This window comes from Micropterus dolomieu, linkage group LG01 (assembly GCF_021292245.1).
Source record: "Micropterus dolomieu isolate WLL.071019.BEF.003 ecotype Adirondacks linkage group LG01, ASM2129224v1, whole genome shotgun sequence".
Classification (NCBI taxonomy): domain Eukaryota; kingdom Metazoa; phylum Chordata; class Actinopteri; order Centrarchiformes; family Centrarchidae; genus Micropterus; species Micropterus dolomieu.
The window spans coordinates 50,333,254-50,346,462 of NC_060150.1; the positions used below are offsets into that span (position 1 = coordinate 50,333,254).

Below are 13,209 nucleotides of genomic sequence, written 5' to 3' on the forward strand. Positions count from 1 at the left end.
ATGCTCTTCAGTGGTGTAAAGCTCTGCACGCACATCTGTGGTCCTTCCAACTTGTTGCATATGGCGTTGAAGAGGGAAAACCTAGAACTAGCTACTAAATGACCTACAGCTAGAAACCTTATTTTAAAATGGTCGACTCTCAGTCATTGTTGTGTTTCAACCAAAACCTACATAGTGGCTGATCACACAGGTTTTCATAGATATGTACCAGATTATGTCATTTTATTGCTGTGACCATTACTGATAGAAGACCACAATAGCACCGTAAGTTAGGAGCACTCAACTAACACGGATGAACATTGTGCCTCACAAAATGTTTATTTTACATCTTAACAAAATTTACAAGTGATCAAAGTACAAAAGTATTAGCACTCATCAACGTCAAATTATTTGCGACCGTGAGTGTAACTACTGTTAACAACAGTATAATAACTTTCTGGAATGTCCTGGCGTCTCTCAAAGGTAAGAACACAATACCCATAATACCTAAAACTACTTGCTGGCATCTTTTGTTTTGAATGGGAAGGGCATGAATGCATTACACTGAAAATATGTAGAGAACTTTAACAACCAGATTGGTGTGGTAATTATACTAATGCCTCAAAATCAATACAGCAATAAAATGAAATGAATCCCGAGAACAAGTCTGAGAAAGACAAGACAATGTTTTAGCCAATTGAGCACAAGTTAAGTATTACTACGACAATTTCCCAAAGCATACCCTAGTTAGCTGGAACATCCTGGCAGCCTTTAGTGTCAGTTTATTTATGTAAAGCATGAAACTCAACTTGCAGACACTTGAAAAAAGGTAATTACAGCAAACATGTGTAATTTTGTTGTTGTACAAGTCAGCTTATTGTTGCATGGTATTGAAGCTACATTAAATGAAAGCACTGACTGCCTGGAGCAACCGCTTTAAAACTCTGAAACATAACCTACATTGGTAAATGGTCAGTAGTAACATAAAAAGTACACATGATTTGTAGTTAATGAGCTAAATCAAAAAAACCCACTAGTTTGCTCATTTAACTGAGAGCTAGTAGTTGCACAGTGTTCATCGGACAGTGTATCAAAGACAAAACAAGTCAATAATGTTTCACACTTTGTGTATTGCTGTCGTACTATTGTTTCAGAATGAAGAATTGGCATCTGTGTGTGTGATTAAATCCTACGAGCATTAGCAAACCTGTCCGTCCGTCTACTTGGAGTGCTCAGCCCAGTCCTAACCCTCCCCTGGCCTGTGGTCCGCAGCCTGTGGCTGACTGCTGATGCGTCCTCAGGTTGCAGATCCAAGCGAATCTCTTCCCACATTGGTCACAGCTGAAGGGTTTCTCACCGGTGTGAACTCTCTGGTGCTTCTTCAGGTTCCCCGCCTCTGAGAAGCGTTTCCCACAGGTATCACAGCGGAAAGGTTTCTCCCCAGTGTGTACTCTCTCGTGGGCCTCAAGATTGGACAAGCCAGAGAAAGCCTTGCCGCAGGCTCGACACACGTAGCTCTTCCTGCGGCGCTCGCCAGGCACAATGCTGGCATCCTGGCTTTTATCGTGGTGAGCCAGAAGGCTGGATCGATGCTGTGCAGCAATGGCCACCTCAATGCTGGCCAGCGCTGCTGTGGATCCCCTGACAGGTAAAGCTGACTGTGCAGCCATGGCAGAGCTCATAGTCCTACTGGTTGAGCTGATACCAGAGTTACTTGATTTACCAGCACTGTGAGTGTTATTGACACCAGCTGTGGTGGAGGACAGTGTGCTCTCTGCAGAGGGAGTCCTGTGTTGTTGCTGAGAGATCCTGCTATTACGGGGCTGCTGCAGCTGCTGAGCCGGTGTACTTCTTACCATGGCTGGTGTTCTGCTCCATGGAGGCTGGGAAGATGGGGCCTGCATCCTCTTAGGTATGGACACAGAAGTCCCTGCTGAAAGGGCTGGGAACAGAAAAACAGGACTCAGCACACATTCATGACATTGTTCCGTCTGAATGTCAGAAACATGACACTGAGCTTTTCTGTCCACATTCTACAATAAACCACTGTCTACTACTGCAGTGGACAGTACACTGCCCAATGTTTGTCCAATGGCTCTGGTCGATTTTCCTTCTTTTCTCAGCTTGACAGTGGCTTGCTTTTCTCCCACAGACAGCTCTGTGGTCTTCATGTTGGTTTAGCCTCTTTAACAGTAAATGCAGTCTTTATAGGTTTGAACCAAGGATGAAAACTTAGACTTGTCATGCAGAGCTATTTAATGTTTGGACAATCAACCTAAAAGGCAACACCTGGGCAACAAGAAACATCAGTCACATGTTCCAATAGTTTGCTCACTTGTGAAATGGGTGGGTTCAAACAAAGGGTGGTATGTCCTGAGTTGTTTAACGTTAAATGTGAATACCAGGAAATGAGAGCTGAAATTCTGAACTCTTGTCTCATCTTTTGATCTTAAACCCAAATGTCTTCAGTGAACAACAAAAACAAAGGAATTTGCCTTACCGGTCCAATACTTTTGGAGGGGCCCTGCTCTTTTATGAAAGGCACTATATAAATAAAATTGAATTGAATACATTATGAACACCAGGTGATTTTAATAAAGCCTTCAACTGATTCAGTTCTTCAGTTGGCGGCACCAGTACATAAAAATAACACATTTACTTCTCATGCAGTCCACATGAAAACGAATTTGGTTTAGATGGTATTTTTTAAGCCTGGTGAAGACCCAGATTAGCTGTGTTGCTAATGGACAGCTACTTCTCAAGCTGATTGGAACAGATGGACACAGAGATGAGTAGACACAGGACTGTTCATTAGACAGGACAAGATGCAAAAGGAGTTCTCAAGCTCCCCCCCAAAGAATGCTGGATAAAGTAGTGCTGCTCGAGGTTTCTACCTGTTAAAAGTGAGTTTTTCGTTGCCATTGTGGCCTAGTGCCTCTGTTAATATTATACAAGAGTATGGTCTAGACATGCTCTATATGAAAAGTGCAATGACATAACTTCTGTTATGAATTGGCACTATTTAAATAAAACTGAACTGAGTACAGCAGATAGAAAGAAAAGCCAAAGGAGATATAGCAACGATAAGGAGACCATCTCTTACCTTGAGACACAGATGGCTGGACGTGAACTTCTCCTCCACTCATCCTCACAGCGGAGGAAACTGAGCCGTGTGGTGGCTGAAGCACATGTTGAGGTTGTGGTTCACTATCTACAATAATAACACCATCCTGGTCACACTCTGCTGAGTCATCAGTGGTGAAAGAACATGAAGGGCCACCAGGGGGTGATGAAGAGTCTTTTTCAGGGGCCCAACGGGTAAAGAATGTCTCCAGTTCAAAGAGAGAGTATTCAGAGCTCAGAGGGTTGTTGTTGCTGGATCTCTGCTCTTGTTGAGTGTTATAGTTGGCAGGTGTGTTGGTTTCTGGTAGGCTTAGCTGGACTGCCACTATACAGCTGGGGTCTTGTGATGTCACAGGGATCGACTGAGGTGCTGCAGACTGTGAGGTGGTGGGGGTGGGGTGGGGGGGGAGAGGTGCATTAAGACCAGGTGTTAGTCTCATCAGGGTAAGGACTGGATAGACATCTATACAAGTACATGAGAAAAACGATCCCACCCTCATGTCTGCATAGAGTTGGTGTAGTGTAACTTATAGTTACACTACTCCATAAATTCATACAAAATCAACAGAAGGAGTAGTCCAGGGAGAAGGTTGATCAGCCCAGTCTATCATCTACCAGGGCACTCAAATACGTGCTCATGCAAATGCCATTTAACATTAGTGTTTTACAACTCTGGACAGTTACGTCCACAATATGATACTCCTCTCAGTCGACTCTTTCAAGGTAAACAGCTGAATTGGCACAATACATAGCATTAATGTTGTGTTAATGAAACACTATTGGGGCATTATTGTAACAGGATATAACAGCGCTTGTTCTAAATATGACAGTTTTCTGGACATCTTAATAACTGAATGTCTAGCATCAATCTATATTCACCACCACCGCGCACTGATACTCACCCACTACAGAACTACAGCATACTACATTAAAATATAACTCGTCTTATGACAAGACTTCCATTGTAATGGCCAGCTGGTGGCTAACATTACACACCACAACACTGGCCGAAAGTTCATCAAAGGGTGCCAGTACAGAAATGCTTGTGGAGTATCCAAAATGGAAGACCTTCATGGAAATCTGTACAATTGATCATTACAATTTAGAACAATGCACAGCATTGTATGAGTCTGTATGAGTAACAGAGTTGATGATAATATTGTGTCACAATTTTGTAATGTATGATTTATAATGAAAACACAAATTCACAAGTTCAGTTTTTATAAAGTTTTAATGACTTACAATTGTAAACTGTGGACATTTAGCAGGATTTACAAAATTGTGACACAATAGAAAAAGCTAGCATTACATTTACAGCATATGTTTATGCGACAATGGCTTGTATTTCACATAATCGTCAGACTTTAAAATGACACATTAGAATTATTATTATACAAGAGAATTATTCTTGTAGATATTTCAAATTCAAAAACAAAGCCAAATGAATGCATTGTCACTGGAAGATCATTATTAAATATGTTAAAAAAGCACACAGTACATTCTCTCCTGCCCCGTCTGAAATGTCTCAGTTTCTCAATGACTGAGGGTTTTTGTTGTTTGTATCTCTGATACCCTTCAAATAGTTTAAATCCAGTTCTGGTCCTGTACCCCCTGAATTACTGTAAATTCTCAAATAATGGCCATGCCCTTTATTTACCTCCACTGCAGAGAATCGGGCCTTTACCTGAAACAGGCTCAGAGTAGAGACTAGCCTTTCTAAAAATATTTGTATGTCATATACAACTTATAGCCCTGCGATGGACTGGCGACCTGTCCAGGGTGTACCCTGTCTTTCGCCCAATGTCAGCTGGGATTGGCTCCAGGCCCCCGCCACCCTGTACGCAGGATAAGCGGTTGACGATGGATGGATGGATACACAACATATACATATACAGGTGCTGGTCATATAATTAGAATATCATCAAAAAGTTGATTTATTTCAGTAATTCCATTCAAAAAGTGAAACTTGTATAATGTATACATTCATTCCACACAGACTGATATATTTCAAGTGTTCATTCCTTTTAATTTTGATGATTATAACTGACAACTAATGAAAACCCCAAAATCAGTATCTCAGAAAATTTTAATATTGTGAAAAGGTTCAATATTGAAGACACCTGGTGCCACACTCTAATCAGCTAATTAACTCAAAACACCTGCAAAGGCCTTTAAATGGTCTCTCAGTCTAGTTCTGTAGGCTACACAATCATGGGGAAGACCGCTGACTTGACAGCTGTCCAAAAGCTGACAATTGACACCTTGCACAAGGAGGGCAAGACACAAAAGGTCATTGCTAAAGATGCTGACTGTTCTCAGAGCTCTGTGTCCAAGCACATTAATAGAGAGGCGAAGGGAAGGAAAAGATGTGGTAGAAAAAAGTGTACAAGCAATAGGGATAACTGCACCCTGGAGAGGATTGTGAAACAAATCCCATTCAAAAATGTGGGGGAGATTCACAAAGAGTGGACTGCAGCTGGAGTCAGTGCTTCAAGAACCACCACGCACAGACGTATGCAAGACATGGGTTTCAGCTGTCGCATTCCTTGTGTCAAGCCACTCTTGAACAATACACGACGTCAGAAGCGTCTCGCCTGGGCTAAAGACAAAAAGGACTGGACTGCTGCTGAGTGGTCCAAAGTTATGTTCTCTGATGAAAGTAAATTTTGCATTTCCTTTGGAAATCAAGGTCCCAGAGTCTGTAGGAAGAGAGGAGAGGCACAGAATCCACGTTGCTTGAAGTCCAGAGTAAAGTTTCCACAGTCAGTGATGGTTTGGGGTGCCATGTCATCTGCTGGTTTTGTTCCACTGTGTTTTCTGAGGTCCAAGGTCAACGCAGCCGTCTACCAGGAAGTTTTAGAGCACTTCATGCTTCCTACTGCTGACCAACTTTATGTAGATTTCATTTTCCAACAGGACTTGGCACCTGCACACAGTGCCAAAGCTACCAGTACCTGGTTTAAGGACCATGGTATCCCTGTTCTTAATTGGCCAGCACACTCGCCTGACCTTAACCCCATAGAAAATCTATGGGGTATTGTGAAGAGGAAGATGCAATACGCCAGACCCAACAATGCAGAAGAGCTGAAGGCCACTATCAGAGCAACCTGGGCTCTCATAACACCTGAGCAGTGCCACAGACTGATGGACTCCATGCCACACCGCAAGGAGCCCCAACTAAGTATTGAGTGCTGTACATGCTCATACTTTTCATGTTCATACTTTTCAGTTGGACAACATTTCTAAAAATCCTTTTTTTGTATTGGTCTTAAGTAATATTCAAATTTTCGGAGATACTGAATTTGGAATTTTCATTAGTTGTCAGTTTTAATCATCACAATTAAATGAAATAAACATTTGAAATATATCAGTCTGTGTGTAATGAATGAATATAATATCAAAGTTTCACTTTTTGAATGGAATTACTGAAATAAAGCAACTTTTTGATATTCTAATTATATGACCAGCACCTGTACAGGGTCAGGTCCCACTCACCACCCTGCTTCTTTGTAATTATTTCCCATTCCCCACATTCGTGTTATGCACATTTATACTTTTAACTGAAATATGTGCATGAAGTGTGGAGTATCACTGACATTAGCTTAACAGCGCTCAGAAAGATGGCATTGTAGAAGCAACCGGAATCAATTACTGAATAAAACCTGCATTTTGTTAATAAAAGAGTGTGTTGTCAAAATTTATGAACTGAACTGAAGTTATCATGTGAGCTATTATAGTACAGGTAATTCAACCCCTCTTTATTGTTTATTAGGGACCAGCCTTTATTTCATCTTGCTGGATATTTTCTGATACTCTGCAAGTACTGTTTTTTTCTTTGAGAATTACAGTCAGTGCACTGACAAAAAAACAAAAAAAACAAAATGGTTGTCCATCTTGCATCTTGGACAAGGAGAACTCCCTGTAGCATATATTACATCTAAGACTTGTTATTTATGTCAATTTAGGGTTTTTGAGACCTTCTAACAGAGTATGTCCCTGCCTGCATGCCTACGTCTGTGGGTGGTGTCTCTTTTGGTGTTTTTTCAGGTTGCTGGGGTCAGAAAACCTTTCAGGGCAGAGCGAGCACTGGTACGGTCTCTCCCCGGTGTGGATGTTCCTGTGGATCTTCAGGTTCCAGAACTGGGAGAATTTTTTGCCACAAATGCTGCAGCCATAAGGCCTCTCTCCTGTGTGAGTCCTGAGGTGGGATTCTAAATTTGCCGGGGAGCTGAACCCTTTACTACAGAACCTACAGATGCAAACCCTCTTCCTGGGGATTTTCTGCTGATTATCAGCGCTGCTATAACTGCCCTGACTCTGACTTTGAGCAGGTTCCAGAAACTGTTGGGGTCCCTGTATCTGATCTAAAACCTGAATGGGGCTGGACTCCTCTGACAGATCGATAACAGGAGGCTGCTGCTGAAAGGACACAGAGGTGTGGAAGCCTTTGGAGCTTTCAACAGCCAATCCCCTCCCAGAGCTGCCAGGCCCTGCTCCAATCAGTGTGGTGGGCAGGTATGAGAGGGGGGCGCAGTGTGAGGATGGCCCAGAGAGGCTGTCGTTGTGACAATAACTACCCCCTCCATTAGTCCACAGTGATGAACAGCCATAGCTGACCTCTGAGAAGCCCCGCCCAGACACCTGTTGGTCAGACAGCTGATTGGTGGAAGTTTGTGTGGTTTCATCAAATGGCAGAACTGCTCTGTAGTCATCGGTGCTCGACTCCACCAACCCTAGATACAAAGAGAAAGAAACTGAGTGGCATATATGTATTTTGTGTTGTGAGGGTGATGTCAGAGAAGTGTCCTAATCAATAGCTCATAGTGTGATCACTGATACTACTCACCTTCCTGTATGCTGAGGCCTGTTTGGCTCTGAGTGTCCATCACCGGCTCCACCTCCTCCACCTTCACCAACACCACATCTGGCTCCTCTTCCTTCTGCACACAAAAAGAAAGGAAATGTCTGCTGTTACTGCACTGCAGACACACACCACTGATGACTGAAAAGAAGCGCAATAACATGATCTGGAGAGACACCATAAGGCTAGAGCCACACAGCGTACCTCTGCCTGGATTTTCACTCCTGTTCGATCCCGCTTCTATAAAAATCATCCTGTCCCGTTCCAATCCCATGACAGAGTAAAAAAGAAATTCCTGTCCCGTTTCATTCCCGGTATAACGAATGAAATGACTAGAAAGGCAAATGTATACATAAAAACTGACATATTGTTCTTTTTTTCTTGTCCTGTCCCAGTCACGTGATGACTAGTGAAATTGACTGAATAGCCTCTACTCAGTAGAGCGGCACAGGCATGTGGACAGTAGAGTCTACTGTCCACATGCCTGTGCCGCTGCCAGCCCTGTCTGTCTACACTCACTTTGCCTTTGATAAATGCAATACACGCCTTGTTAACAAATGCATGGATTCTGTCCACAGACCTACAGGCCTTGGATTGGAACCGGATACAGGTGTTGTTGAGTCAAACACTTAATATTTTTTTCATGTCTGTGACATATTCTACAGATATAGACATTAAAACTCAAATGTGTAATGTTGCTGTGATGATCTATTTCTGCGGGAAAAACTAAGACTGCTCAGACTGGCTGCTCCAACTTGTTAACATGAAAAGTGGAGGTCCTCTTTATTTATTACAGATATACCAGTAGTGGGATTACTTTAATTTTTTGCCCATCCGCTGCTTTAGAGCAACATGATGGTTCACATGGAGTCGTCTTTATGTCACCTGATGAATGAGTCTAGTATTCTCTCTGTTTACTCTGCTCCAGCTGCTGCTGGAGACAAACTGGATGAGAGCCATGAGACTGAACCACAACAGTAGTTGTGGAAACAGAAACAATGAGCTGAAAGATCTTACATGTTTTCAATACTGATTTGAACATGCCTTAGACTGAGAGCACTGATGGTTATTACTGAATTGTCATTTAATCTCTCTTCTTCTTGTGTTGTCTAACAATAGGTTGCAGAATGTTTACTGTTGTACACAAAGTGGAGCACTGAGTTGAAAACAAAATGAGGCCTATTTAAATACATTTGACATAATGTCTGACAGTATGCTTTATAAATACACTGTATGACGGAATTAAATATGACCATTCAGTAATTTAATAAGTATATTTTATTCCATAAATGAAATCTTTAATACAAAATGTTAAATATTTCAATTATAAAACACATGTGAAATGCGTTACATTTAGAATGACAATCCACTCCTTAACAATGCTCTCAAATATTTACTAGGAGTACGTAGATACCATCTTAGGACCCAGTAAGTTACTGAATACTGGTGAAGACAGAATTCCAACACAATTACTCATAACTTATTCCAATCATATAACCCAAGAAAACAACACACAGATCACTGGACAAAGCACATTCTAAAATATCCTACATGTACTGGAAATGGAACCAGTTTTTCCACTATGTGCCATTGTGTGTTAGACCAGTCAGTGCTTCCTGAGTGATGCTTGTTAAATTTTGTCTTTAAATTTGCAAATGTGCTTGGCTCTTTAAGTGCCAACACATTTTGAGCCAAAACCTGATTTCCGCTGGGATTTGGTTTAGGCACATCGAACATCGGTATCGGTATGTAATATCAATGGGCCCATCCACTGGGCCAATCTATCCATTTAAATTATGCACGTACTACGCGTTGCATCAGCAGTGCAAGCAGATGAAAGAATGATTCCCAGTCTCTTCCACACAGTGAGAAGTGCAGGTTTTTTTTACACTGGTGTTCGGTACTAGGCATCGGCCGATACCCAAAGCCCGGGTACTAGTAACAATATTGAGGCTGAAAAAGTATGCATTACTGTTTGATTAAGTAAAGCTGCTGTGTAAGCTCAAAGAGATGTGTTCCTAAAGCTCTAAAACGCTGTCTGAAAAGATGTCTGTAATCATTTTAATGTAAAAGCTGAAGCAGGGTGTTGCGGAGGCCGAGTGGTTCAGATGCATACCATACAGTATACTGTAGTCACAATGACCTCGGTTTCCAGGACAGAGACCTTTGGAGCCTGGTTATTACAGTTTACTTTGGTCAACAAGTAAACAGGGGCCCTTTCCTAAAAGCACCTTAAGAGGGTCCCACTTTAAGTCTAGGAGTCTATACGTCTGGTTATATTCTGTCATCAAATCTCATGTTCAGACTCAGACCAGCAGTGAATGTATCTCCTAACGAGTCGTGTGCGTCTCACAGCCTGATGTCTCTTCTTCCTCTGAGCCATAGAGCTCCACTGTTGTCCAGAAACTATTTGAACACATCATTGAGCCTGGACTGGGTGACTTGCCAAAACAGTCCCCAACAAATGCACTATTTCCTGCTGTCCTGCTGTTTGATGGTTAAAAACAGTTGTAGTTTTAATCAAACTACTGAGCCTTTTTAACCATTAAACCATATATTCATGAGGAGTTTTTAAAGACACATTGTGGTTTTGAGTCTGCACATGAGATAATATAATTATAATAATAATAAACTTTATTCATACAGTACTTTTCAGAACACAGTAACAAAGTGCTTTACATGGTTGGAAAAGGATTAAAACATTTCAGGAGGCAATGAGACAAAATCAGACAATCAAAATAAAACTATTTTAGCCAGGAGTAGGAAATTACAGATTACAACATTTAGATGCTTGTTTCTATTTAATTGACAAGAAGCTACACTCTGTTTTCTTTCATTGTCGTAGTCAATGCTAATGCTATGCAATGCTATGCTAATGCTCTTTTAAGATGTACAGGACTTCACATGACTGATTTGTTGCTATTTTTTACAAAACTGATTGGCTTGTATGGAACGGATTGATGTGTCAACATTTCTTTTTCATTACCAACGTCCGATTGGTGAAGTCTGTAGATAATCCTTACTTAATTTTGGGACGATTGGCCCAGCGGATTCTTGCACAATGTTGAAAATAGGATTTTGACAAAAAAAACAAACTAAAAATGTGATATTTTTAGAGAAGACAACCAGATGCAGATTATTTGATATGAATAAATTTTGACTCTAGGCCAAGCAAACACCTAATTCTGAAAAAGTAAACTACATTATTACATCACCTTGAGGTCACTGAATGTCATTATATGGGCCTGAGTAGTTGGTGGAATTTGAAACCCACCTGCCAATTTTTTTGTTTCTAGGTCCTATGGACATTGCTACACAAACCATTTTAGCAGAGTTTTGTATTCCCAGATAAGGAGACACACCAGGTGGAACAGAATCTGGAAAAAATGTGTTTCAGAGATTTACGGTTAAAAAGTTGTGGGTGAAAATGTGAAGCGCCACCATCTGTCCAATTCTAGTAGTGAGTAGTGGGTGACATTTGCAACCTATCTGCTGAGTTTGGGAAGTGTAGCTGTTACTGTTTCTGAGACCCAGAAATGTCTAGGGCACAAGAAGAAAAAGAATCCTAATAGATACAATGGGCCCAAAAGTTAAATGGAATAAAATATTTAACAATAACATAGAATAAAAATAATAATAAAACAGATAAGACATGTTGGAAATAAAACGGTGGGCAAGCAATAAAAAAAACCCTTTATTTATTTATTTTTTTTAAAGAAAGCAAAAAGGTTTTGAGAAGTGACTTAAACCGATTCTGTATCCTTGGGTCTTTAAACACGGAGTCCAGAGCTGGGGGTCCCTGACCGCAAAGGCCGACTGCCATTGGTGACACGAACAGCCTTTTACTTTAAAGTGAGGAGTATCCTCTTGGCTCACCTTTTTGATCAAAGTTCTATATGTTTTTGTAATGCAAAGCTCCAGCTGCTGTGTGCATTATCATCCTGGGAGGGTCAACCCAACCACGGGTATAAGAAACAACATATTTCAATTCAGGTTATACGCAAGTATAAGTAAAAAAAGAAGAAGAGACTTGCTATAAATAAGTCAAATTGTCTGTCCAAAGGCTGCTTCACCTCAGCATTTTGGTTGAGACTACAGTCAGAAATGCTAGCATTCCAAGTCATCATATTCTAACTTCTCCCATTGAAAGTAAAGTCATGTTTAAAACACGCGTCTTGTTAACTAATGTGTCAAACAATCAAAAATGTGTTTAGAAAGTTCTTAAGGTCCTATGCACAAATGATTTTCCTTTTATTGCCCTTTTCTACTGCCAACACTGAGTCGTTGCTGGATCACTACACCCTCCAGTACAAAGACTACTCAGGTCTTTCCACTGGCCTCCTCTTCAGTATAAACTTCAGGGTGGCTCTTTTGCTGGTGTGTTTTCAGGTTTCTTATCCAGGCGAACCCTCTGCCACACATCCCACAGCTGTAAGGTTTCTCTCCGGTGTGAACTCTCTGGTGTTTCCTCAGGTTTCCGGCCTCAGAGAACATCTTTCCACATGTGGAGCAGCTGAAAGGCTTCTCCCCGGTGTGGACGCGTTGGTGGATCTCCACCTTCTTGGGCCGGTTAAAAGCCTTGCCACAGTAGCTGCAAACAAACAGTCTTTCCTTGGTTCCGGTTCGATGCTGAACCTTGCTGCTGTCACTGAAGGGCTGGGACAAGGGGAAAGCGGGGCTGTAATGAGTCCAGCCATTAATACTGGAGGAGGTTGATGGGAAATCAGCCGCTGCCATCAAGTATGAACAAGATGGCCTCCTTTCCTCCGCTTCAACCCCCAACTGCTTGTCAAAAAACTCTTCAACCAATGACTTATCGCTTTTATCGTTGTCACACATGTGAAACTGCGAGTCATTGCTGCCATCATCGATATACTGGTGTGGGTTTACTGTTTCCTGCAGTGAGGCACTGAGTTCACACTTAAGGAGAGGAGAGGAGTAACTGACCTCCACTCCTCTGCTGCTGCCGGTACGCCTCGTCCTGCTGCTCTGGATCTGGGGCTGCGACGGGGTGTCCTGCTGTTCCAGGCTGGGTCTCTGTCCTGCAGCTCCACAGGGGACACACTCCACTCCTTTACAGAGAAAATGTGGGGCAAAGAATGGAGAAAAAACTCAATAACACCTAGTCTCTTTTTTAACACTATATTTATTGATTTTTCAGTTTTTACAGTTCAGATAATAAACAGGCCCCCCCCACTCCTCCCGTAACTTCACACAGGGCCTACTACAACTACTAACGTGTCAGT

At 41.7% G+C, this 13,209-nt stretch overlaps 1 protein-coding gene across 2 annotated transcripts in view; it reads right to left on the reverse strand.

Annotated features, from left to right (window-relative positions):
• Positions 1 to 295: 295 nt before the first annotated feature.
• si:ch211-89o9.6 (zinc finger protein 35) overlaps positions 296 to 13,209 on the reverse strand; it is a 24,491-nt gene continuing 11,577 nt past the window's right edge. Inside the window, exons 5-8 of one of the 2 annotated variants that reach the window (XM_046045924.1) lie at positions 7,949 to 8,042; positions 7,720 to 7,835; positions 3,083 to 3,479; positions 296 to 1,921 (exon numbers count right to left, since the gene is read on the reverse strand). In XM_046045924.1, the coding sequence (XP_045901880.1) occupies positions 1,212 to 1,921; positions 3,083 to 3,479; positions 7,720 to 7,835; positions 7,949 to 8,042 (1,317 nt within the window). In that variant the 3' untranslated portion in view covers positions 296 to 1,211. Of the gene's footprint in view, positions 1,922 to 3,082; positions 3,480 to 7,114; positions 7,836 to 7,948; positions 8,043 to 13,209 lie in introns of those variants that run through there. The other variant, XM_046045934.1, reaches the window with a different exon arrangement.